This window comes from Aotus nancymaae, unplaced genomic scaffold, assembly GCF_030222135.1.
Source record: "Aotus nancymaae isolate 86718 unplaced genomic scaffold, 86718_ANA_hifiasm-v0.15.2.pri h1tg000067l, whole genome shotgun sequence".
Lineage (NCBI taxonomy): Eukaryota > Metazoa > Chordata > Mammalia > Primates > Aotidae > Aotus > Aotus nancymaae.
Genome location: NW_026988482.1, coordinates 28,895,227 through 28,923,216, shown reverse-complemented (window position 1 = coordinate 28,923,216; position 27,990 = coordinate 28,895,227). Strand labels below are relative to the sequence as shown.

General features: G+C 42.4%; 1 protein-coding gene across 5 annotated transcripts in view; it reads right to left on the bottom strand.

Annotated features, from left to right (window-relative positions):
• CACNA2D3 (calcium voltage-gated channel auxiliary subunit alpha2delta 3) overlaps positions 1 to 27,990 on the bottom strand; it is a 963,339-nt gene that overhangs the window by 710,903 nt on the left and 224,446 nt on the right. For all 5 annotated transcript variants that reach the window (XR_002478711.2, XM_021671646.1, XM_064367210.1 and 2 more), the window contains one exon: positions 20,403 to 20,519. Coding sequence is in view for 4 of the 5 variants with exons in the window: in XM_021671646.1 (XP_021527321.1) it covers positions 20,403 to 20,519 (117 nt within the window). In the remaining variant the exon portion in view is untranslated. The remainder of the gene's footprint in view (positions 1 to 20,402; positions 20,520 to 27,990) is intronic.

Here is a 27,990-nt window from a genome sequence, read left to right as displayed (position 1 = left end):
GTTCATGGGCACTATAGCTTGGAACTCAAGAACTGGCTCAGATGATCTGCCCTGGGAGGCTGTACTATCAGGATGACTGATCGGCCACTGGTAGAGCCTAAGTGTTGAGAAACTTGGAAGATAAAGAGAACAAACACTGAAAACAGTCTGAACAAATGCAGCATTTTCAGCTGGACTTCTTTAATGAAACTCAAAGATGCTTAAGCAACATAGGAGATGTGTTAGCTCACGTGATAAAAAGGGCCAGAGAGTCTTAGCGAAGATGACCATGGAAAATCTCTTTGAGAACTGATATTTGAACAGAGACCAGAACGAAGTCCAAGGCAAGCCACACAGCCATCTGGAGGAAGAGCAGTCTAGGTGAGGGGACAGCAGGTGCAAAGCTTCAGAGCCAGGAAGTGGGGAGCAGTGAGTAAAAGCAAAAATGGGAAGAGACGAGGTCAGGTCAGTGATGATACCAAAGCAGCTCAGACCTCATACCCCTGTGGTGAGGAGTATGGGACCCTCTGATTAGACAAACCTCAGCCTCATGCCCACCCCTGGAATCTGGCCCATCCAAGCCTTGTGGACTGGGGATCAGGAAGGGACAGATCTCCATGGAAAACCAGGAAGCAGAATAGTGGATGCTGTATAGACAGGGGGGGGGAAAGCACAGGATCTATTACCAGAGAAACACAGAAATCCAAAAGCTCACTTCATTTGGAACAAGCTCCACCTCACCAGTCACATTACATCAAATGTCCCTTAGCTGGTGAATGGCTAAATCAACTATGGTACATCCATACCATGGAATACCACTTGGCAGGACAGCACCATGGACTTTTCTGCTTACCATTCTTTTGAAATACTGGAAGAAGATACATTTTTGGTTTAATTTTATATTTATTTCTTTTCAAATACATTAGACTTACATATCAGCCTGACCTTTAGAAAATGTGTTTCTTTACATGGACAAATGGATTGTTAAAAATACTACAAGTCTGCAATTCACTTTGAAATGCACCAGAAATAAGGTGTATTAATGAATGGCTAGAAGGATAGAGAGATGGACAGATAAGTGATAAAATGAGGATACTTAATATCAATGGCAGAAATGAATGGTGGGTATAAGGGTGTTTGTGTGTCAAAATTGTTTCCATTGTGTTGCATGTTTGCATGTGTTCATAATAAAGTGTTGTGGGTAGGGAACACTATCAGCACAAACCTGAAAAATAACACTGGTAGAAGCAATATTTTTCCAAATGTTTTAATAGGATGAACTTGCCCATAACCTATGTTTTCTAAAATCATTTCTCTTTGAGTACTGTCACTTTTCTTTGTCCTTTGTCATCCTGAAAAGTGAGGTAACCACTATGACTTATCACCTTTGGAGAAATCTTTTCTCCAAGAAATAACTCTCCAGCATCTTTAAATAAATGTATGTAAAATTCATAATTAGTTATTCAATAAATATTTACTCTTTAAAGTCACAAGAAAATTAGGGTCTGATGATTAAATCTTCTATGACCTTCCACCCTGTAATTAATAGGAGTGAACAGTGCCATTAGTAGTTTTAATTCTACCCACTAGAGTTTATCCTGCAACCCACTCACAAAGAATGTTTTAAAAGGCTATTAACTAAAGAAGACTTATTTAAGTTACTCAAGTTTCCAGGTAAAATATGCCAGGATGAACCAACCTTTCTGACCCCTTCAGGTCAGAGGAAATGACACATCAGAAAATCTTCTGATCATTCACTCATTCCATGAACTTCCTGGGTGTCTGCACTATAAAAGGCACTATCCTAGGTGGACAAAACACATACGGTCCTACTCCTCACTAGGCTAAAGTTCTAGTGGGAGAGGAAGGCGAGCCAGATACCTTAAAAGGTAATTTTAGATTCTGATGAGTTCTATGAAGAAAAGGAATAAACAAGACAATATGAGAGAAGATGACAGGGTAACGCTGGTCATGGGGAGGTGTTAGGAGAGTGAAGTGGGGGTCGGGGTAGGGTGAAAGAAGTTCTACCTTAGGCAAGAGGGCCAAGGAATGCAGTTTGCCCCAAAGAGAAGAATCCCAGGGGAACCTTGAATGCCAAGGAGGGACCAGATTTTGGTGGAGAAGATTCCACTCAGAGAGAACACTGCATGCAAGGGCACTCTAGAAAAGAGAACAGGTTGGTACATTCACGGAGCTTCAGGGAGGTCCCCGAGGGAACTCAGCAGGGGAAGGGCTAGGAGAGGCAGGCATGGCCAGCACCATGCAATGACGTTGCCAATAAGTTTTATTTCATTGTAAATGAAGTCAGAAATCATGGAGGATGATTAGTTCTTGGCAATAACAAACTGAACTTCCAGAAGTAATACCAGTTGCTTTGATATATAAACTCTATAGACTGCAAAATAATCCCAGGGTTAGAGAAAATAACTTGGCTACTGGGATGCTAAAATACCTGTGGTGATGCTGCTAGTACCTGTTGTGGCTACACAATGATAATTAGAAAAAAGAGCTCATGGGCTTTGGTGTGTGTTCAGAATTGGGACACGTGTTTTACAGGCCTTTCCTTCCTCAAGCCCCATTAGCCAGGGCAGTTGCTGCTCTCATTTTACAGTGGATGATCTGGAGGCTCAGAGAGAGGAATGACCTTCCCTAAGTCACACAGCAATCAAGAGGCAGAGTCAGGATTTGAACCTGGATCCAGGAGGTCCCAAAGCCCATTTTTCGCCAATGAATCAGTGGCCCATAAGCTACGAGCCCTTTGGCTGGCATGCTGGGGAATGCAGGAAAGACAGTGGGAACAGGTGTCATTCTCTGGCTCATCTTCTCCTAGCCCATCCTAACCCAAATAGATACACACACTAACAGGGAGGGGAGAGGAAGAGAAGCTATAAAATGAAGAAAAACTTAGCTGAAAGTTGTCTTCAAGTCAAGTGTATCTATCACCTTTTCCTGTGGCAACAGCAACATGCTCACAACCTGCTTGGTTCAGAAAAGAAAAAGGGCACCCAGGTGGCAGTGGGTTAGAGTTTATATTTTCCTTTGTGGCCCACGATAAACAAGTTACGGTGTTTTATTCCTGTGCACCCATCACCCAAGTCATAGGAGAAAAACATTGTTTCCAAATGTTTTCTTAACTGCAGCGACTTTGTGCACCAGTGATTGCTGTAATTTAACCTCCATAATAAAACAGAATCATCACTGGATGACAATTTATAGCACAGTTTCAGAACTGTTTGCTTTTTCCATAGTGCTCCATTGTGATTAAGATTTACTGGTGTTGACTGCCCTCCGGGAGCACTCACACAGCCCTGCCAACAGCCTGGCCCGATGGCCAGACAAGCACAGCACTCACTTAGGGCACTGGAACATTTTGGATGCAAGTGCTGGCCCGTGTCTTAATGACCAAAAGGGGGTGTCCATGGCTTGATCTACCCCTGTAGACAATGAAATAAACTATAAAGCATTCCAGGTGATTCGGCCGCCTGCCATAGAGTTGTGCATCTTTCTGATAAATCATTTTGAAGATACACGCATGGAAAGCCAATGTTATATAACCACCCACTGTAAGAAGGGAGGGTGAAGATGCTATTTGAAATGAGGCTATTTTACTGGCTGGCTCATTAATGGGGAGGAGGAGGAGGGAATGGCATTGGGGGAATGTAGCCAAAGACACAAAGAAAGAAAGGAAGCAAAAGGACATGGAACTTTAGAGGCACAAAATCAAATATCAGGAGTGACAAAGGGGCTGCATCAGTAAATCCCCCTCCACTGGAAAAGGACCAGTCTAGTCTTCTCAATAGGGCCTACAACTACTGTGGACAACTCAGTTTTCCTCTAACGTAGAGACAGCAGAACTTAAGCAATGCAGGTATTAACAAGGGTGTTAAAAGCGCATTCATTTTAAAGGAATCCTAAGACAAAGAAGGCTGTGCAGCGACGTGAGTGATGGATCTGGCCTCTGGAGTTGGACGGACTAGACCTGCATCCGCTCTGCCAAGCTTTCTGTCTGTGACCCTGGACCTGTCTTGGTTTCCTAATCTGTCAAAAGGATGTAATAATATCACCTACCTCATAAGGCTGTTGAGAAAATGGAATGCAAGGATGTGTCTTGGGCACAAGATGGGAAGCCAGGTACAAGGAAAGCAGTTAATAAAAGTTCACTGTAAATGTTATCCTTCTACCTTTGTACGACTGCCCCAACTTCAGACATCAGCATACCACCATCACCATTTGCCATATCTGCCTAACACCGTGTGTGCGGATTTCTGTCTGTCTGTCTGCCACTCTGTGTCTGTGTGTATATAGAAACTTGAGCTATTCATACTTTTTTTTTTTCTTTTTTTAGACAAAGTATCATTCTGTCACTAAGCTGGAGTGCAGTGGTGCAATCTCGACTTGCTGCAACCTCCGACTTCCTGGTTCAAGCAATTCTCTGCCTCAGCCTCCCAAGTGGCTGGGATTAGAGGCACACACCACCACACCCAGCTAATTTTTGTATTTTTTTAGTAGAGCCAGGGTTTCACCATGTTGGCCAGGAGAGTCTTGATCTCTTGACCTCGTGATCTACCCGCCTCAGCCTCCCAAAGAGGTGGGATTACAAGTGTGAGCCAACGCGCCCAGCCTGCTATTCATACTCTTAGCACGTCATCATCACTGTCCATGCACCGCTCCATCTTGATTTATATTTTCTTCTTCAGCCCTGACCTCTACTCTTATTCCCCTCCCCGACTTGCACCCACTCTAATGGATTCAATGGACTCCTTAACGAGGGATGTGTTTATAGAAAATGCATGGTTGTTTTATATACTTTTAATTTATATAGATGCTACCGTACTATAAATCTTATGCTATTTTTTATGCATTGTTTCACTCAAGATCAGTGTGGGTTGCTATGTGATCAGTGCTTTTGCGACCACATCCAGCACATTTGAACTGTCCCTTTCACTAATGATGGGTTCTAGGGAGTCTCTAACTGTCTTCCAAAAGCAGGCTGCAACTGGTGTCCTCACCTCACCTTTACTTACTATGTTTCTTTGAATCAACTCACGTAACATATGCATTTGCTTTAAAGGGCAGTTATATTTGTTCTAATGTAAATTACATATAACTATTGAAATTGTCAGACAGCTCTGAGCATGTGACCCCTGGGCTCCCACAGGTACATCCACTTAAGGACCAGCCTAATGCTCACCCACACTGGACACCATCCTGTGTTCCAGTGACAGGCTGAGGCCAGTGAACTCAGGCTACCAATCTTGATTTCCTCTCAAAACATTCTGTTTACCCTGCAGCTTTTCCTTCTCTCAAACAGGAAAAGGTAGTGAGAGGACCAAACAGAGCCTTGGAGAACCTCCCTCTGTCCCCAAGGAAAACACTGCAATCAATGTAGGGCCTGTTCTGCCTTCACTTTTCTCTCCTCATACATCTCAGGGACCTTGCCCAGCTAATGTTAGCCCAGATGAAGAAGTCAGTCTGTACAGAGCAGGAGGGCGTCCACACTCAAGAATACCACACAGATGGGAGCTCTCCATAACCCACTGAGGCTACCCTGCAGACAAGTCTCCTGGGATTCCGAGGAGGCAGAGTTTCTTCTAGATTACCTCCCTGAGACAGTAGTGTCAGAAGCATTGGAACCAGAGCAGCTCCATCTTAAATAGGGGCTGGATAAAATAAGGCTGACATCTATTGGGCTATATTTCCAGATGGTTAGGTATTCTAAGTCACAGGATGAGATAGGAGGCTGGCACAAGATACGGTCATAAAGACCTTGGTAGTAAAACAAGCTGCGGGAAAGAAGCTGGCCCACCAAAACCAAGATGGCCACAAGAGATGGCCACATTCCCACAGTGCCTTGACAGTTTACAAATGCTGTGGCAATGTCAGGAAGTTACTCCATATGGTCTAAAAAGGGGAGGTACGAATAATTCACCCTTGTTTAGTATATCATCAAGAAATAACAAAAAAATAGCAATGAGTAGCCCTTGTCTAGTCCATAGACAGAGCAGCCATTCTTTATTCCTTTACTTTCTTAATAAACTTGCTTTCACTTTACAGACTTGCCCTGAATTCTTGCCTGAGAGAGATCCAAGAACCCTCTCTTGGGGTCTGGATCAGGACCCCTGTCCTACAACAGTAGTATTTGCCATAGCTGAATTTTTTTTAAAACCTCTTCAGATATTCCTATTAAGTGTTCTATCATATCCATACTTTCTATGTGATTATATTAATAATTAGAATAAAAATAATAGTAACCAGTGTTCAGGAAGTAGAACTCTATGCCAGACACTGGCTAAAACACTTTACATCAATGTTCTCATTTGACCCTCAAAATAACTCTCTTAAGTAGGTATTCTAACAGAGTTAAAGTTCCTAAAGCTTAGGGAGTTTAAGTAAATTGGACAAGTATATTCAGCTATTAAATGACTGGGACAGGATCTGAATGAGGGAGTTTGGTGCCCAAACCAGAGCCTGTATCTGCTATGCTGGTTGTTAAAGATACTATTTACATATACAAATAAAAATAAATGACTATTTATAAAGTGTTCACCATGTAACCTGTGGGCTCATGCCAGGTCCATGTATGCTCATTTGATCCTCACATTAGTTCTGAGGTCAGCTGTGTGATCACTTCCATTTCAACGAGGGAGCGTGTGACCTGGGCTCAGGGCTAGTCTGAGGGAGCCAGTCTCAAATCCAGTCCTGCCGTATCCAGAGAGTCACAGTGCGTGTCGCATGAGAGCACATCCATTTCACAGACAAGAAAACTGAGACTCAGGGAGATTCAGGTCTCACCGTCAGTGAATAAATGGGTAACCTCACTCAGGTCTCAGTGGCTCCAAAGCCTAGTTCACTCCCTTCCAAAAAGAGAGTGAACCTGTTTCCCAAGAGATGACTGAACATCTAAGTGCACCAAAGTCTACATACAAAATAGCCTGTAATGCTAGCACTTTGAGAGGCAGAAGTGGGCGGATCACTTGAGCTCATGTGTTCGAGACCGGCTTGGCCAACATCATGAAACCCCACCTCTACTGAAAATACAAAAATTAGATGGGCATGGTGGCGAGCACCTGAAATCCCAGCTACTTGGGAGGCTGAGGCATGAGAATTGTTTTAACCCAGGAGGCAGAGGTTGCAGTGAGACTGTATCATGCCACTGCACTCCAGCCTGGGCAGCAGTGATACTCCATCTCAAAACAAAACAAAACAAAAGTCTACATACAAAATAAATGGTATGGGCAAAGTCCTGCACTTCCACTTCTACAAGAGGAAGTAATTCCCAAGGATGGCCTTCTTAAATTGCTGGGGTCAATGAGGCAGACTGAGGGAGCGTGCTTGGGGAGCCACAGACATCGCTGAAAGTTAGCAAATTACACACTGTCTCCTTATAACTGCCTGCAGAGCATTGAGACCCAATGGCACACAAGCTCAGAGAACTAACAGGTGACTGTCCCCCTTGGGCTGGCTCCTAGGAGGTTCCCTCCACCCACGAACTGTCCATATGTTGGGGGGCAGACTCCCTAAACAGGACAATCCTGAACTGGTCTATCTGCTAAATGTAGCTGAAAATTAAAAAGCAGCCTCTTTGCTTCCATTAAACACGGGCTTCTCAGGCTTTCTCCCAGCACAATAGAGGCGGCTGCACTTCCCAGCACCCTCCTCCTGAGTGCTGCCCGGGGGCTTCACTCTCAGTGGGCTGTACAAAAGACCTGTGCTCTCCAGCCTCCACAGTGCATTCAGCTGGAGGAGAGGGACAGGCAACAAAGGAGACATCTCAGGGCACCGCAGCCTCTGATCACTGAGATGGCAACATACTTTCTGAGGGGGGGTTGCAGGTGCACAGAAATCAATACCCAGAAAAAAGTGGGGAACATGGCAGCCTTTCCCTGGACACAAAGGGAAAGGGAGGTGGCCAATGAGCAGTGTAGATACAGAAATGCAAACCCTGCCGCAACTTCTTGTATTCTTAAAATGCCACCCGAACTCTTCCAGTGAATGCCTAGTGCCCACCAAGCCAGGTGTGTGAAGTGCTGGGGGAAACTTGGGGAGCAGAGTAAAATGGACCAACCACTGGCCTGGGAAGTGGTGAGGAAGACATTCAAATAAACACAGGAATCGACCACCTCTTTCCCACTACACCAGGCCCCTCACAGCAGGAAACCCCCTTGTCTTGCTCTCTCCTCTCCAACCCCTCTCTCCTCTCCATCCTCTTCTCAATGCCTTCAACCAGCTTCTCACGTGCTGTTCCCTCTGCTTTTGCTGCCTCCTGGGACCTGGTATATGTTTAGCTTCACTCCCCGGGTTCCGTGGGTGGCATGGCCAGGACTCCCGATTTCAAAGCCTTCCTGTCTCTCTTAATGGCATATAAACTCCATGTGTGGAAGAAGCTGGCTGTAAATCTAGATCTTAATAGTAGCCAATCCTGAGACCCCAGGCTGATACAACTCACAGCCCACAAAACAGACAGGTGGTCAAGGAAAGACGGGGCAGGTGAGGTTAGCATGATTCCCCACCCACGCACAGGCCTTCGATGAATGAAAGTAGCTCAGGACAGTAAGAGAAGACACATAAATTGCACCCCTGCTCTCAAGCTTTTATTTTCTCCTCTTTGAAATGACAGGAATTCTCAAAGAAATAAGTACTTCATCCCACTCTCGACAGGCATTAGTTCAAAGCAACACTCCCCCATCCAATTCCTAGCTGTGGTTACCAGATAAATCAGAGAACCTAAACTCGATTTACACATCGGATGTGTTTCAAAGTGGCATATAAGTAAATACACATGCATGCTCATGTGTCCTATACATATGCAAATTATATCTCAGTAAAGCTGCTTAAAAATTGCAAGGGTAACTGGGTGCTATATTTCAAGGTTGTGCCAATAATTAGATAACTGCTTTTTAAATGCTAACAACTCTGTTATTAAGACAAGTTGTACATATGACAAACATCAGAGAGGAGATGTGAGAATCTAATTTAAAATCATTGACTATGTAAATGTGAAATTTCAAAATATGTAAATGCACCACACTGTGATAAAAAGGAAGGCTACATGGGGCTAATTTCTTCCTGTTAATTCTGCAAAAATAACTCCTTTATTGTCCCGTTCCTGCCATGGTGAGCACTTTGTGTTGTTGTTGATGAAGGCTTAATGCTCTTTTTCCTAGAACGAAGTTTAATGAATTATTTTTTCTATAAGGTGCCTGCGCAGAGAGATAAGTGCCACATATTCAAATGTAGGCACTTTGAGCATTTTTCATCCCCTTCTCCACGTGAGCAATACTGTCTCAGCCATCATTCTACAGGAAAGTGTATGCTGAGGACCAGGGTGGATCGAGGGAGGGATGGGATTGCTCTGATTTTTGTTTGCCAATTCTATGAATGAGACCAGACTGGGAATTATTTACAAGAATCAAATCTCTCTGAGATTGGGAGAAAACAATAGAACTTCTTACAGGTGACAGCTGAACAAAGGCTAAACATCCTCAAATGTTAACGGTGAAGAAAATCTCAGAAATAGTCTCATCTGGTAGTTCAGGAACTTAAAAAAAGAAAAATTCCATGTCCCCTTATTATGCATGTTCTTACCTTAAATCCTGTGAATGATCTTTCCCCCACACCCAGCCAAGAATTTTTTAAATCGAACTTCACAAGTATCACTTAAATGAGATAATATATGCAAAGCATAGCATAGTGGCTTGGCAAGCAAGAAGCACTCAGTAATGTGATGATGATGATGACAGCAGAGATGATATCAATGATGAAAACAATGGCAATGACTCCAGCTGGCTTTCTGTGGGGGATTATGAAAGCTGTAAGTATGCCGCCTACTTCATATACACAAAGAAACCCTAATCTGACTAACGCAGGGGTTGCAAACTCAATGTTCCTCGGGGCCAGAGTAGCAAATAAACGTCAAGGAAATCAACCGAGATGTTCATGCTGATGCTGATTGCTGTTCTGTGGACATGGGGGCCCAGGATGGCTACACCTCTCCATTTTTCAAGCTTTAAATCTGAATATTTTCATATTACTACATATTTTTCTATGTGATTTTATATTTTCCCCCTTAAAGCCCACACAGACCAAGTAAAAGGTATCTACAACCACGATTGGCCTGGGGGACACAGGTTTACAATTCTGATGTGATTCTTTTTTATTTCCCCACCTCCAGTGAAGAAATTCCCACAAGAATGAATGCTCATGTGTCAACCTCCACCCCTACACTCCTGCCCACCACCTCCATTATGAACACATGTGTGCTGAACCTACTTTCCTAGAATAAAATCATCTCCACCACATCTGGCCTCAGAAGCCAACTCTGATTGCCCCACTGGACCACAGCAAGCCTGGCGCACTGTCCCCAGACCATGGCCACAGTGACTGGAATGACAGACTCCCAGCACATCAAGGGAATGGATCCACTGAGCCCTTTGAAGGGAAGTCCTCTTGGAGATAGGCTGCCTGACTCAAAAAGCATCCAAACAGAGGCCACCCACTGGCTGGCCAAGGAGCTGTCTGCAGGGCTCCGCTCCCCTATGAGTCTGACTATGCTTCAGTCAGACTGGAGCTGCTTCCATCATCTCTGTGCAGCTGGTACCCATCTATTCATGTCTGGGTAAAAGTGCTGAGAGCCAGTAACTTTGCCCAGCCTGGAGTTTTTACTAAGGCAACTCCTGCATTAGTCAAATCAGGGCCGCAACCTGAGTTAGGGTTAGCAGTCTGAGTGTCTGCAGAGACACCTGCTTGAGGTAGGAGGACTCCTGCTCATTGGGTGGGGTGGGGCCATCTATGAGCAATCCTAACCATGACCTGGATGAGGAGTCTGTTTTCTGACATCCATTATCAGCTTTGCAGAAGTCCTAGAGAAGTTCCTCTCTATAAATCCCATCAAACAGCCCCCACAAAACGCTCCAGAGTCACTGGGTGCAGTGAAGGGAGGCTCTCTAAGTGTATTCCCAAGGATCTGATTTTCCTCCCCAGGTGACACATAGACACATACACACAAACGAAAAATCAATTAAAAAGCACACAAGAACAAAAAATCCACATTTACCCTTGACAGTACAAAGCATTCATTGAATGTTAGCCTATTCAGGCTGCCAGTAAGCCTGGGATGTGCAATAAATGATATCCCAGCTGATTTTTAACAAAGATTCTGATTACTCGCAAGGGCTGTCATCTCTCCACTGAATGCAGTGTAAATGAAATTCCAATGAATTCCTACCTACCTTTTCATTTTCTCCTCATAACCTAATTTAGAAAATGTAAATAATCTCACTGTGTTTGCAGGACCAGCTGCTCCTCACCTCCATATGGGAAACTGAGTAAAGACCAAAAAATACAACCAATGCCACCAACACATCCCTAGTTAAACAGACTAAATATGCATTCAAAATATTTCTGAAACCCTTTAATTTGTTGCTGGTAATTTATAAAATTGCAGACAGTGGTCCTTTATTATCGTTATTATTATTATTATGGCTTTCTTCTGTCATTTGGATCTATTGATGGTGATGCATCAGTGATCCACACCCACCATAATTTCCTCCCACCCACAAACCTTTTAAGATTGCTTTCACCTGGCCTGAGTATAAATTAAGTAGAATTATTTTCTACCTGGCCTAGTGTAGAACAACAACAACATAATACTCTGAAAAATCAGAACTGGGACCAACATCTTGGTGCCACATTGCTATGTCAGGGTCTCTCGCTTAGAGCCAACAGTGAAGGGTTCTGGAAAGTCCATGAACCCCACAGTTTCTCTGCAGTTAGGCTCAAATACGTTCTTTTCCCCTTTATTACTTGGGAGTTCTCTGGTCAAAGGGAAGGGGTATAGCCCATACCATCCATATCACCCTCACTTTAAGTTATCCTGACCCCAAGGCAAAGGCCCACGAGTCAATCAACAAACATTTACTGAGCAGTTAACTATAGTCTGAAGCACTGTAATAGGCACTGGGGCCAGAGTAAAGACAAGTTGGGACAAAGAAAAGAAATAGTACAGTATAAACAAAGGGAAAGAGTATTACCAGGCAGTGTACAAAAATAAAAATGAAGAAGAAATGGCTAATACATATGTAAATACTTTTACATGTATAAACGTAAATGTAAAACAATTTAACTACATAGTACCTTTCAGAGAGGTGAATCAAAGTGACCCTAGCGCTCAGTCTGGGTGCCCAGACAATGAACCAGCTGGGAACGGGGCCCTTTCCCAGTGAGAGGGGCTGCACCAAGCTCAACTTCTCTTGCAACTACTGACTTTCTCCCACAGTAGTGGGGAGGCTGAAACACCCAGGGCACCACAGTCCCCAGGTACTGAGCAGCCGATGCTCCCAGCTGCTTCCCCTAAACTGGCTGGCACCCCAAAGCCAGGCAGCTTAGTGCTAGCTTGTCCCTCCTCCCCAGGACTGTTCCTATGATAAGGTCCAGAAAGGGAGGGGAAGGAGAGGGCTCCTCCAGGCACACCCAGCAGAGTGCCTGTACCCACATACTTCTCTGTGGGAGGATGGGGATCAGCACCTGGGTCATCCCTCTGTTTTGTCAAGCCCATTCTCTGTGTGACATGGTGTAATTTCCTCAAACCCTGGTTCAGGGCAGGTGGGGAGCCAGAGGGACCCACTGTGCCAAACAGTGAGTAATTAAAGAAAACAAAAACAACCTGAGGCCGGGCGCAGTGGCTCACACCTGTAATCTCAGAACTTCGGGAGGCCGAGGTAGGCGGATCACCTGAGGTCAGGAGTTTGAGACCAGCCCAGCCAACATGGTGAAATCCCATCTCTACTAAAAATACAAAAATTAGCCAGGCATGGTGGCGGGTGCCTGTAATCCCAGCTACTTGAGAGGCTGAGGCAGGAGAGCTGCTTGAACCTGGGAGGCAGAGGTTGCAGTGAGCCAAGATTGCGCCATTGCACTCTGGCCTGGGCAGTAAGAGTGAAACTGTATCTCAAAAAAAAAAAAAACCAACAAAACTTGAGATACTATAGATGGCCAAAAGACTAATAATAGTCAAGGACTTGGGAGGACAATGGGGAAATAGTGCCCCTCCAACCACACAGGTGGAAACACAGATAGGCATGCATTGTCTGTAGGACAATCTGGCAAGATATACCTAAAGCCTTAATTTCACTTCTAGGAATATATCCTAATAAATGCATCAAAAATAAATGAACACAAGTTTCTCTGCAAGAAAGTTTATCATATTATTGCTTATAACAGTGAAACACTACAGATGACATCAATGTTCACTCAGAGAGAACTGCTTGATTTCTGCTTTCCCAGAAAGCATTCATGAAAAATAACAGAAATCTATATTCATCGACATGTCCACAACATGTCATTTTTTAAAAGCTTGTTACAAGAAAGAAAAATCCAATGTTTTAGAAGTTTATATATGCCCACATATATCTATATACTCAAGCACAAATAGGAAAAAAAAAACCCTGTAAGGACAGAAACTAAGATGCTGAAAAATGAAAGGTATTGAGAAACATTAAGTACCACTTGATACTTCTTGCTGTGATCTTTACTTTCCCTTTTACCATTTTCTGCACATTCTTTGTTCTTTTACAATGAATATGTATTACTTTTATAACCAGTAAAAACAAACAAAAAGCATTAAAAAATACATGGGTGCTTCTATGGTAGACATAGAAAATATGAAACGAAGTCTTCCATAAAGCTCTGCAAATGGAAAGCGTTTCCCAAAATATTTGGGAAAATAACTGGACTAAATCAATAATGCAGTCCAATTATTAGTCCCATTCATGGTTATTCCAAATAACCATGAAGTCAAGGATGGTTTGATGCAGTGGTTCTACCTACAAAGAAGAATGCTTTTTACAGGCCAACACCCCCAGAATAAGTAGGAAAGTTAGGATACGGTCCACCAAGTCAACCCAACTTTGAAGATGTGAGGCCGATGGAAAACAGAGCTTGAGGGGGCAAGACGTGAAACTGCACATACAAGGCGTCCAGTGGCTCCCCTTCCTTCCCTTTAGTGGTAAGTGTATACCCCCAGGGGGACGGAGAGGTTGTTCCCTCTCAACGTGGGAGGGAGAGCAGTCCTCTGGGCCTATCTGTGAGGCTTAGGTTGACTCAAACTGAAGTGTGTTAGCAGAAACCTGGGGCCCATTTGGGGTGAAACCCACAAAGACCACGCAGTTCGATGTGGTTTTGTTCTCAACCATTAACCAAACATGGTTCGCTGACCTCATCAAAACTGGTGAATGCAGATTGTTGCTCTTTTTTAAGATTCTTCTGGTTTGAGGTTTCTGCTCTAAATTTCCTTACATGTATACATGCAATTTTGCAAGCAACCCAGTTTACCAAAGAAAGGGGCAAATAGACCATAAGATAAATCAACATAAAAAATTAATAGTCTCCGCCCTCCATCTGTGACTCAAAACAGAAAACATTATTTTTTTCTGAAAACAAATTTACTGCTCTTTCAAAGTACCAGCTTTGAAATTCTGAGATGAGATCAGAAATGGAAACAAGGCAGAAAACAAAAATCTTCTAGGTCTACACAGCCATATATACCTCTACTGCCTGAGAACTTAAAGTGATTCTGGCACTGTTACGCTATATTCAGTTCCTAAAATCTCCACAGCTCATTTTCAACTTCATATGTGAAAAGAAGAATCAGTTCTGTCTTAAGAACTTTTCCTTAACCTAGAAATTGATAAGCAGAATCAATTATTTCATTTCCAACATAATGGATATCCTTTCGAAAGTATGCCTCACCCACAATTTTCACAATGTCTATAGACACAGATGAGTTTTTAAACCAGAAGTATTCATATAGTCCCTATAGATATTAATTTCTTATATATATATATATAGCTTATATTTTGGGAATGGAGTATGCTTTACTTGGGCGTATCCTGCTTTTCATGCCTCACTGTATATATTTTCATAAAAACATTGATGTATTTTATAGTCATACATATGTAGACAGATGCCAGTCAAAAAACATCTCAAGAAAGTTGCTTTAATAGTACCCTCTAGCTTTTTGGAAGATTGGCGTAAATCTCTTCTGCAGGGAGAAAAATCCATTTTTCTGAGAAGGTAAATGTTTATTAAATGCGAATACTGATATTCGTTTCCTAGGAAAAATGTCTTGCTGCATGTGGAATTTCTCGATAAAAAGCTTTCAAGTCCCAGGTTTCTCCAGATAAACCCCTATCGGTGAACTGACGCGTGAATGCACTGAAATTGAATTACTGTACAACAGCAATTACTTTCCACAGTACAGCTATAATGGGAATCAGTTCCGCAATGAACAGCAGGTAACTATAGGAAGGGGGGAAACTTAATATAAAATCTAGTCTCCTTTAGCTCTTCCCAACAAGCAAAGGTATTTATTTTTAAGCAAAACACTCTTTTCCAGGGATTTATTTATCATTTTATCAATGTAAATCAGAAAATAAGTGAAACAAGATTAAGTTTAATTACAGCCGTGAGTTTCAGCATGCTTTCAAAATTTATTAAATATCTTACCCAAGGTTTGAAAACAACGGACTTATCACGGAGTGGTCTAGCTACAACTTGTTTTTTATATCTCTTCACATTCCCCAGAGGAGTTCATTCTTTCAGACACGTCTAATTAATTGTAATGTTTTGCTTGAAATGCTACCAAAACAGATACTATCCTATAATCCCCCCAGTGCCCCTTCCCTCTCTGAAACCTGTTAAAGTTTGTGGAGGTCTGTAGTCTGCATAGCCTGACATTTAAAGTCCTCTGGATCAGTGTTTGGCTCTGAAATCAGGAACACCTGGGAAGACAGGAGGAGGTTATAAGTCCAGTTCAAATCAATGTGGTGAAGGCAGTGTCCACCCCAGAGCTGTTCTGCACAACCAAAGGCAAAATCCACTCTGAGGAATTCACCTTTAGAAAACCACCGTGGAGAATACTACTATAAAATTATAAATTCACCAAAGTCCTTTTTGTCATTTCCTGGTTTATCTGCTTTTTTCTTGTGCTGTTCATCCCAGTTATATGGACCACACCAAAATCACAGGATCATGGCATCTCCCTGTCTGTGATGGAATTGGTCCTCAAAGTATATCCTTACAACAATCAGAGATGTCCGTGGTTACACAGTTACTTCCTACAGACCCTCTTCCCACCGCACATTTGGCTGTGCCTGCTCAGAGCTCCCTGGAGCCCCAGATGATGCTTCCAGTTGACTGATAGTTTGTGCTACTCCCCCTGAAGGGCCAGATTTTAAAGACAAAGGAAAGGCTGGGGGCAGCCTGTTCATATAAACAAGGTCATGCAATGTAACCCTTCTGCCTTCTCCCTCCCCTCAAATCAGGGTACATTTCTCAACATCAGCAACTCAGGAGAAAGGGGAATGGTATCAAATTGGCATTCCATCAACATCAAAGATGAGCTCTGACTTGTGACACAGACAAGCATTTCCAGGTGTCACTTAGGAATGGCCTGATGAGCATCCATAGTTGGCAGAGGATGGGTGCATATCCTTTCCTCCATGTCCAGCACGTGAAATATCCCTTGAAATGTTAATGAACTAAAAGCAAATGGACTCCATTTCTTGTCCATTCATAGAGATTTAAAACTTGACAAATTGTCAGCAATATTAATTGAGGACTTGGAAGCATAAATATGTCTGAACAATGAAGGTGAGAGACGGTGCCTTGGGCACAATCGCTATATACAAAAGAAAGCAGGAGCATGGCCGTATCAACCTATAGCTAGCCTCTGCGTGAGTGTAAAAAAATTACTTAAACCACCAATGGCATTAAAAAACGCTAGAAAATATTATTTAAGGAATGCTACCATAATGATGGCACCATTATGTTAATGGCAATTACTGAAGCTAAGGTTATTTATAATTTGCTAGCCTGAAAAAAAAAAAGTTACATATAGTCCATTACCAACGAGATGACAGGGGTTATGTAATGGGCAGCCCACTTTAGGTTTCACATTTACTTCAGACATCTGACGGGGAGAAAATAGGACTTTCTGTGATAGGATAATTGCATAGTGGAGAGTAATTCAAATAGGAGATGAGGATGATAAAATCACTCTGATTCAACTAATCACTGGGAAAAGTGATGGAGGAAAATGATGAAATCAAGCCAGAGGAGACAGAGAAAAAGATCAACATTGTTTAACAGGCAGGAGATGACAGTCTACATTAAAGGAGGGGGTTATTGTAGTACTCCTTTTTTTTCCCCAGCACTAACTGAACGTACTTTCACAGACTAAAGGTGTTGTTATTGCCAATTCCTAAATTGCTACTGCCAGACTCATAAATATTTTATATACATCAATGGAAATGTTACTAATCAGGGTTGTTTGTGAACCAGGTTTCTCCTGGTTCCCTTTGAGTCACCACTGATGCACACCAGGAAAACACAAGGTGGGGCGCCTGGACCTGGGACCCAACTCCAGCTGCTGGGGGTGAGGGATGGGGGCTTGGAAAGGGAAGATTCCTAGGCATGGCATATCAGAGTGATAAGGCCAAACCTAAAATCTGTTCTGTTCCTGAGCTCTTAGAAAAGAGTGGTGTGGGGTCACTGCCCGGTGGGTGGCATGGGAAAGGACCCCACCCTGTTTCACAGTGGTGCATTCCAGTGCAAGGCTACAAATAATGACTCCACTGCAAACCCACAGGCAAATTTAGACCTGAGGTCTTTGCTCTTCAAATGTTCACAAATCCCACAGGCAAACAGCAACTTTTCCTAATGGAGAATCAAGGTGCCATCAAAATATGAAAAGGGTTACACTCACTGCTCCCCTGGCCCCCAAAGGGACATCTCATTCCAAATGGCACATGGGTCCTGACTGTTGCCAAGAGAGCCACATGGCTCACCGTGGGGACCAGGCCCGTCTCTACTATCTCCACGCTAAACCCCCACGTGAGGTACGAACTCTCTTTAAAGACAGGGGTGGGAAAATCCACATAACACTGGACCAATTCCTCAAGACATTATAGGCTGGAGCATCAAGCGTACTTACAGACATCCTGTGTACTTATTTTAAAATACATAGAATACACGTTGCAAGGAATCTGGCTGCCTTTATTCTGGGAATATTTCAATGTAAACAGAGAAACTTATTTTTTCTTCTCAAAGGAACTACACCCACCATATCAATTTGTCTTTTTTCTTTCTAACTTCACTAATTTAAGGCCAAAAGGTTTCAAAATTAGTCAATACGAAGACGCTAAACCCCGTTCACCTTCCCGCCTGTCATTTGAACCAGGTGCTTCTAGAAGCTGCAAGACTACCTCCTATCAGATGTTCACAGGTGGGAAGGCCCTTTAACCAGAAGTAACAGCAAATGTTTGCTGAACATTTACTGTTTGCCAGACACTGAGCTAAATAAATGCCTTGTATAGATACAGAGGTCCTGCAACCCCACCACCTGGGTGTAAAAATTAACTCTGCTGAGCCCTACCCATGTGACCTGGCAAATGACTTCATTCTGCCAAGTCTGTTTGCTCATCTCTAAGACAACGATAATAACAGTGTCTCACTCCTAAGGTTGATGCAAGAATTAAATGAGATGACATACATGAAGTGATTAGCACAGGGGCTAGTGCATCTGAACTCAATAAATGTAAGCACATATTTATTAAATCATTGACTCCTGCTAATACCTCCAGGCTGGTAAATGAGGAAAAAGGGATTCACAGGGGTTACTCAGTTCTTCTCACTGGTCTCCCACCTTGGGACAGAGCTGAGATTCAAAACAGTTCCACTACTTCCAGAGCCCATGTCTCACTGACCACATGGGTCCACTGCCTCAAGGAGGTGAGTTCTAGGTTCTGGTGCTGGCTGGACCTATGTGTCACAGCAGCATGCCACATGACTCCCTTCCCCCACCCTTCACAAAGCTCCCCTAATTCCAGACACCAGGGCTACTTTGTCAATTGTAGAAGCAGAACCTAAAGATATTTGTGTCCTTTTCTCCTCTAAAATTCTGTGATTCACAAAGAAATGTAAGTTAAAACACTATGTCCCCCTCTCAAATTGACAATACTGTTACTAGTGCTTTTTTTTTTTTTTTTTCAAGGATTCCAGAAAATAAGCACTTGCATACCACTCCCGCTGGAGCAGCTGTGAATTGGCACAACCTTATCTGGACAGAAATGTTTTCATATGCATAAAGAACCTTGAAGATTGCTTCTGAGCCTCTGAACTGTCTTCTGTGTTCCAGAATTCACATTAAGGAAATACACATACACTCTGGAATACTGAAGGCGAGGAGGCAGTAAAGAATGTGGACTCTGGGGTCCATATGGCTGGAGCTCTCTCTCACTCCTCATGTGACCTGGGAGAAGCTACTTAGCTCCTTCCTCTCAGTCTCCTCTTTTGTAAAATGGGGATAATAGTAACATCCATCATGGGGGTGTTACAAGGATAACATGAGTACATACACAGTCCCTGAAGAAACAGCTCACATGTAGTAGGTGCTCAGTTGGTGGATCCATTATAAACATACAAGAAGATTCACTGCAGCATTATTTATGTCAAACCTGCAAGCAAGCCAGGTGTGGTGGTACATACCTGTAGCCCCAGCTACTCAGGAGACTGAGGTGGGATAACTAGAGCCCAGGAGTTTGAGACCAGCCTGGGCAACATAACAAGACCACATCTCTTAAATTAAAACTTTCTTTTTTTTGAGCCAGAGTCTCGCTCTGTCTCCCAGGATGGAGTGCGGTGGCACAATCTTAGTTCACTGCAACCTCTGCCTCCCAGGTTCAAGCAATTCTCCTGCCTCAGCCTCCCAAGTAGCTGGGATTACAGGTGCCCACTACCATGCCCAGCTAATTTTTGTATTTTTAGTAGAGACAGAGTTTCACCATGTTGGCCAGGCTGGTCACAAACTCCTGACCTCAGATGATCTGCCTGTCTCAGCCTCCCAAAGTGCTGAGATTGCAGGCATGAGCTACCGCGCCTGGCCAATAAAAACTTTGAAACAACTCAGACATCCAAATATATAGGAACAGTTAAACCAATTATGACACACTCACAGACTGGAATGTTATGCAGCCATCTGAGAAAATAACAAAACACACCTACCCAAGAAAATGTTCAGATCAGAATAGAGCTTAGTTGAACCCCAGTGTACTTTTGAATGGTTTTGGGCAGTTAGTGAATGCATTATACAGTTATAGGCCCACATTGCATGGCTGAACAATTAGTGGCACCTCTACTGAACACACACATTTATCAGAAGTAAACAGACACAAGAACCCTCTATGAAAAGGGCAGTTTGTGCCCTTAGTGACTGCTTTTCCTGGTTAACCAGACTGTAGAAATAAAAGTATTTATGTAATAGCTGAGTGAGTCAACTTTTATCTTTGAGAGATTGGTTCATCAATGCCATCCCCTGAAACTGCCTTTGTGTCTTCAGGCAATACAGGGCACAAACCAGAGGCACTTACCCTGACTGCCTCAGACTTCTTGTGAAACATCTCTTCCATGTTCTTTGCCAGTTTCTTCACCAGTTGGAGACCATCAATTTCTTCTATGGCAACATCTTTCTCATACTCTTTGTATTTCTGTAAGAAGAGAGGGCAACGTTCAAGACACATGACACCATAAAATAGCACACCTGTGATTTCATAGCACATCTACTCACAAGGTATAAATAAAGATAAAATTATACCATGACTGCTTCTGGTGAATTTGGGAATATTAAACTGTATTTCAAAATTATTAAACCAACTAGAAAGAAGTATGAAACTGACTCTGGCTCTCCTGGGAGACTTAACTAGCACCCAGGAAAGGAATACTTTTTAACCCAATTAAACTATCATCTGTCTGTTCATAAGGGACTGATTTCACCCACAGTTTACTCAAATTCTCAATAAAGACAATTTTTCATTTAAAATCCATCACATACCCTGGTCTTATCTGTTTAAATGTGCAGTTCTAAAAGTGATCCTAAAACTCCTGTGAGTCCCTGAGACCCTTTCAGGGTCCATGAAGTCTTCTTTTTTCCAAAAGCATATCTGTGTGAAACCAGATTTTCTTCAGCAACCAATCACAAAAGATTGAACACAGAAGCCGATATGGAAATCCACTTATTTTCTCTTAAGTCAAATATTAAAGAGATTTGCAAAATGAAAAAAGGCCACTCCTGTTATTTTTTTTTTTACTGGAAAGTATTGTTATTTTCCATAAAATATAATATATATGTTAACATGTAATGAGCTTTTTATCCTTGTATTAATCACTTTTTGAATTTCTTGGTTTTACTTTCTAATATGGTAAATATCAATAGATACAAGCAACCCACATAAACAAAAGCTCTCAGGGGGTCTCAGGACTCTGTAGGAGTATAAAGGATCCTAAGACCCAAAAGTTGGTTTAACTAAAGATTTAATTTTGTTCCTAGTGTCAGGAAATATTGTTTATTGATAAAAACATTCCAAATGGAGTTTATAATACTTTTAATGTCAACATGAAGCCATGACATTTATTTGGTTATCAAACAGCTGGGGAATTAAAGATACTGGGGAAGATATGTTTACTCTTATTTGTGGGGAACCTCTGAATCAGTTTACTTATTCCTCACCCACCCCAAGCTCTTACCCAGGGAAACCAAGGGGCTCCACATCTCATCTGGCTCTAGGGACCTTAAGAGTTAGTTGTAAAAAGAAAAATATATTACATTTTAATGGCAGAATAATTTTTGAGAGATAAATTTATATTTTCTCTCCATTCATTCTTCCCATCCTATACCTTCAAACTGTAAACTGGGAGGCTCAGTTTCTCATTGACTCGAGGAAGGGTGTGTGTGTGTGTCACACAAAACGCTTCCCTTCCTTGCTCAAATGTCCAAGTCTTTTGTGGCAGTAATACTGGGTATCCTGAAATGAGATTAGTGTTTGAGGACAAAGGGATGGACTCTAAGGAAAGCAACTAATGTAAAGAGAGAATTCCTCAGATCCTTAAACCAAAACAAAATCCTTAGAGTTTCGAGGTGAGGCTGGAGGCATCTGGCCATGTGTTCTAGGAGCAGCAAGATAATACTCTCTTAGCCTGGGCAGCATACTGAGACCCCGTCTCTACAAAGATTTTTTTTATTAAATTAGCCAGGTGTGGTGGCACATGCCTGCAGTCCCACTACATGGTGAGCTGAAGTGGGAGGATTGCTTGAGCCTGGGAGGTTGAGGCTGCAGTGTGCTATGATCATGCCACTATACTCCAGCCTAGGTGACACAATAAGACCCTGTCTCAGAAAAAGAAAAAAAAAATACTCTTCTTACCCTTATAGGCAGGTAGGAACCTAGACATGGACTCTCCAGCACCCCCCTATTCAATGGCAGAGGGGAAGGGTAGGAAGGGATCCTAAGAATGGGCACCAGAGCCTCTGACCTGAATATTACACCCAAGAGCTTGGAGTTTCTCAGCATTAAGTTGATCCTGGAAAAATTAAGAAGTAATATTTCTGGACCATGTGAGTCTATACCAAGATTGACATCTGCTACACTGCTTATTAGATGTTTTGAACTGCTTTGCATGGTCCTACAATTATCATGAGCTGTAGTTCATGCATCTCCCATGCCCTGAAAACATCCATAAAAATCTTAGGAGTTTCTTTTGCATCTCACCTGAAAAACTGTTTATTACTTCAATCTAGACTTTCCCCTCTTCCCACCAAAGCTGTCCTGTTCTCCAACACAAGAAGGCTTCATGCTCCATCCCAGCCCCCAAAACCCTCTGTGCTCTTCTCTCCTGGCATCATAGATTGTGTGGCCCAGGAAGCAAGGACAGGTCCTTCTGGTTGCCACCATAACCCACAGCAAGCATAAAGGACTCTTCTGGATGAAGCCTATTGCAGAGCAATTGCAATTTTACAATGCAAGGGAGATGCAAAGAAGGACATTGCTGCATTTTCCTATGGTTCTATAAGGCTGCTATGGTTTGAATGTGTCCCCCGAAGTTCATGTGTTAAAAGCTTAATCCCCAATACAGCAGTACTGGAAGATGGGGCCAATAAGAGGTGATAAGGTTATGAAGGCTCTACCCTAATGGATTAGTGTCATTATCACAGGAGTAGGTTAGTTATGGAAAACTGCATTTGTTATAAAAGTGAGTTTGGAGCTGTGCATGGTGGCTCAGCCCTATAATCCCAGCACTTTGGCAGGCCAAGGGAGGTGGATCACTTGAGGTCGGTCAGGAGTTCAAGACCAGCCAGGACAACATGGTGAAACCCCGTCTCTACTAAATATACAAAAAAATTAGTCAGGCATGGTGGCAGGCACCTGTAATCCCAGCTACTGTGGAGGCTGAGGCAGGAGGATCACTTGAACCTGGGAGGTGGTGGTTGCAGTGAGCCAGAATCTCAAGATCACACCATTGCACTCCAGACTGGGCAAGAAGAGCGAAACTCTGTCTCAAAAATAAATAAATGAATAAATAAATAAAGCAACTCTAGCCCCCTCTTGCTCTCTGGCTCCCCTTGCCCTTCTACCACCTGCTATGAGATGATGAAGCAAGAAGGCCCTTGCCAGATTCGGGACCCTTGACCTTGGACTTCCTAGGCTCCAGAACTGAAAGAAATAGATCTCTTTTCTTGTAAATTACCCAGTCTGTGATATTCTGTGACAGCAACACCAAACACAGTAAGACAAAGAGAAATCTTCCCTACCCCTACCTTGGGAGGTTGATTGGACTGGCCTGGGAGGTGGGGCCCTGGCCAGCTCAACACTGGCTCAAGCTAACAGCATACTCTGGTATGTGAATAAAACTTCAATGACAATCACTAAGACTATCCCTAAGTTCAGATGGAAGCCAATATCTTTGGAGACAAAAATCCCAGGAGTTCTCTGCTGCCTGCCAGGTGTGCTCCAAAAACCAACAGTGAAACCCAGCTTATACCCAAGGCTGATTCACCACCAAAAATACAAAGTTCAAGACTGAGTAAAACAAACGAAACTAATGCAGCCTAGTATTTATAGTTGGTGAAATAAAAGTCTTAATTCTGTAATTAATGTAATCTAGAAGCTTAAGATAAAATCAAAATGGATTTCACAATTCCTCTTTATCCGAAGTTTTGGTTTTAAATCAGGCCTCAATATTCTGGCCATATCTGTTACTTGCATATGTTTCTCTCCCAATAGACTTCCAGAAGGGAATTGGTTTATTTAACTCTAACTTTCCACCAAGTTTTCAGTGAGATCTCTTGTATCCCACTTTCTTCTTCTGAGTCTGCCCTGTGAACAGAAGCCCCGGGCCTCGTGGCAGGTTCTCAGTCTCCCAGGACTACTGGTGCCTGTGACATTGCTAAGTAATCTCAGCAGAAAGCTCTCTGCCAAGTTGTGGGTTCCAGATCTGGGAAAAGCTGAGCCATTACTCTACTAACCTGAGTACCCACCCTTCAGGCCACATGCCAACAGGTGTTCCTTGCAAATGGGCCAAGAATATACTACTTTCTTATCACCCTGGGGAAGTTACCTCATAAGCAAAAAGCACTCTGTCCTTCCAAGACGTGTTAATGCCTGCTAGAATCAGGTCAGAATAATGTACTCTTTCTAGGAAATGTTTCACTTTGCTGGAAACAAAAGATTTTGAAGAACAGAGAGAGTAACTCAATGATAGTTATTAATCAATCAAAAGCGCTTAGTAACTTAGAATGTTGATATATATCAAAAACTATTTAAAAGGTACCTGCAGTAGAAAACCAAGCAATTTGACCTCCAGCAACTGGATAGAGTGAGCTACTCCAGTACAACAGAAGTCCACACAGCCATCCCAAACTGAGTCAGAGAAGGCAGGAAACAGTGTCACAATATATGACAGACACTAACTGCTTACTTTTTGTTTTAAATCACTAATTGACACACATACACACACACACACACACACACACACACACACACACTGCTAGGAAGACATACACAGTGTTCACAGCCAGCGATACAATCACAAATAATGTTTTTTTCTTTCTTCTTTTGCTTACCTGTATTTTCTAATTTTTACAACAAACATACCATTTTACATTCAAAAATATATAAAAGTTGTAGTTATGTTTAGAATAGAATATGAGCACCTAATAAACAGATTTCTTTAAGGGAATGTGGTCCCAATTAGACTTTTTGTAGTTAAGCGACATGTCTTCATTGACAGAGTCTAAGGAAGTCAGTAAAATGAGTCCTATGTGGGTCACAGGCCCAGGAGGGTGCCAGAAGCTTTTCACCTATTATTTTGTCTAATCTTCACAACCCCCCATGTTGCAGCTGGAGAGCTGAGGCACAAAGAGGGCCAGCTAATGTTGAAGGTCAACTTGTTAGAGAGAAGGTTCAAACCTAGCAGGGTCTGCCTTCTAACTGCTCCATCTTTTGACCTTACAGGGAAGGGGGGTAGAGGGATAGGTGAGTGAGGGTCTAAAAATTTGCAAACTTGTTTCAGAGGACCCATTTTACCGCCATAAAAACACATTTTGTTGATTTTGTAGCCAACAGTGGCTTGAACTTAAGAGAGGCAAATACCAAAACCTGGAGACATTGGCAGTAAATAGGAGCTGCAGCAGGTCACACAGCTGCTCCAGGCCGCCTGGGCACATTTGAAGTCACAAGAGTTGATTGTCCCTTCACAGGGCCTCTGCAGGGTGAGTAGGGAGCCTTCCCTCAAGGAGCAGACATAACTCTCAACAATAAAAACACCTGAGAGGGAAAAGCAAGCCCACTCTGAAGGCGGCCCTGGAACCTCAATTAGAAATTACTCCATGTTTATCAGTTTCAGGAGATTTTGGGCTGAGACAATGGGGTCTTCTAGATATACAATCATGTTGTCTGCAAATAGAGACAATTCAACTTCCTCCTTTCCTATTTGAATACCCTTTATTTCTTTTTCTTGCCTGATTGCTCTGGCTAGAACTTCCAGTACTATATTGAATAGGAGTGGTGAGAGAGGGCATCCTTGTCTAGTGCCAGATTTCAAAGGGAATGCTTCCAGTTTTTGCCCATTCAGTATGATATTGGCTGTGGGTTTGTCGTAAATAGCTTTTATTATTTTAAGATACGTTCTGTCAATATCTAGTTTATTGAGGGTTTTTAGCATAAAGGGCTGTTGAATTTTGTCAAAGGCCTTCTCTGCGTCAATTGAGATAATCATGTGGTTTTTGTCTTTGGTTCAGTTTATGTGATGGATTACATTTATGGATTTGCATATGCTGAACCAGCCTTGCATCCCCGGGATGAAGCCTACTTGATCATGGTGGATAAGCTTTTTGATGCACTGTTGCAATCAGTTTGCCAGTATTTTATTGAAGATTTTTGCATCTATGTTCATCATAGATATCGGCCTGAAGTTTTTTTTACCTTGTTGAGTCTCTGTCGGGTTTTAGTATCATGATGATGTTGGTCTCATAAAATGATTTAGGAAGGATTCCCTCTTTTTGGATTGTTTGGAATAGTTTCAGAAGGAATGGAACCAGCTCCTCGTTGTATGTCTGGTAGAATTCAGCTGTGAACCCATCTGGACTTGGGCTTTTTTTTTGGGTGGTAGGCTCTTAATTGCTTCCGCAACTTCAGACCTTGTTATTGGTCTATTCAGGGTTTCGGCTTCTTCCTGGTTTAGGCTTGGGAGGAGGCAAGTGTCCAGGAATTTATCCATTTCTTCCAGGTTTACTAGTTTATGTGCCTAGAGATGTTTGTAATAGTCTCCGATGATGGTTTGTATTTCTGTGGAATCTGTGGTGATATCTCCTTTATCGTTTTTTATTGCATCTATTTGATTATTCTCTCTTTTCTTTCTTATTAATCTGGCTAGTGGTCTATTTTGTTGATCTTTTTGAAAAACCAGCTCCTGGATATATTGATTTTTTGAAGGGTTTTTTGTGTCCCTATCTCCTTCAGTTCTGCTCTGATCTTAGTTATTTCTTGTCTTCTGCTATGTTTTGAGTTTTTTTTGGTCTTGCTCCTCTAGATCGTTCAATTTTGATGATAGGGTGTCAATTTTAGATCTTTCCTTGCTTCCCTGTGGGCATTTATTGCTATATATTTTCCTCTCGACACTGCTTTAAATGCATCCCAGAGATTCTGGTATGTTGTGTCCTCGTTCTCGTTGGTTTCGAAAAACATCTTTATTTCTGCCTTCATTTCATTGTTTATCCAGTCAACATTCAAGAGCCAGTTGTTCAGTTTCCCTGAAGATGTGCGGTTCTGAGTTAGTTTCTGAATTCTGATATCTAACTTGATTGCACTGTGGTCTGAGAGACTGTTATGATTTCCGTTCTTTTGCATTTGCTGAGGAGTGATTTACTTCCAATTATGTGGTCAATTTTAGAGTAGGTGTGATGTGGTGCTGAGAAGAATGTATATTCTGTGGATTTAGGGTGGAGAGTGCTGTAAATGCCTATTAGGTTTGCTTGTTCCAGGTCTGAGTTCAAGTCCTGGATATGCTTGTTAATTTTCTGTCTGGTTGATCTGTCTAATATTGACAATGGGGTGTTAAAGTCTCCCACTATTATTGTGTGGGAGTCTAAGTCTCTTTGTAAGTCTCAGGATACAAAATCAATGTGCAAAAATCACAAGCATTCCTATACACCAATAACAGACTTAAAGAGAGCCACATCAAGAACAAACTGCCATTCACAATTGCTACAAAGAGAATAAAATACCTGGGAATACAACTAACAAAGGATGTAAAGGACCTCTTCAAGGAGAACTACAAACCACTGCTCAACGAAATAAGAGAGGACACAAACAGATGGAGAAACATTCCATGTTCATGGTTAGGAAGAATCAATATACTGAAAATGGCCATACTGCCCAAAGTAATTTACAGATTCAATGCTATCCCCATCAAGCTACCAATGACCTTCTTCACAGAACTGGAAAAAAACACCTTAAACTTCATATGAAACCAAAAGAGAGCTTGCATAGCCAAGTCAATTCTAAGCAAAAAAAAAAAAAACAACAAAGCAGGAGGCATCACACTACCAGACTTCAAACTATACTACAAGGCTACAGTAATCAAAACAGCATGGTACTCATACCAAAACAGAGATATAGACCAATG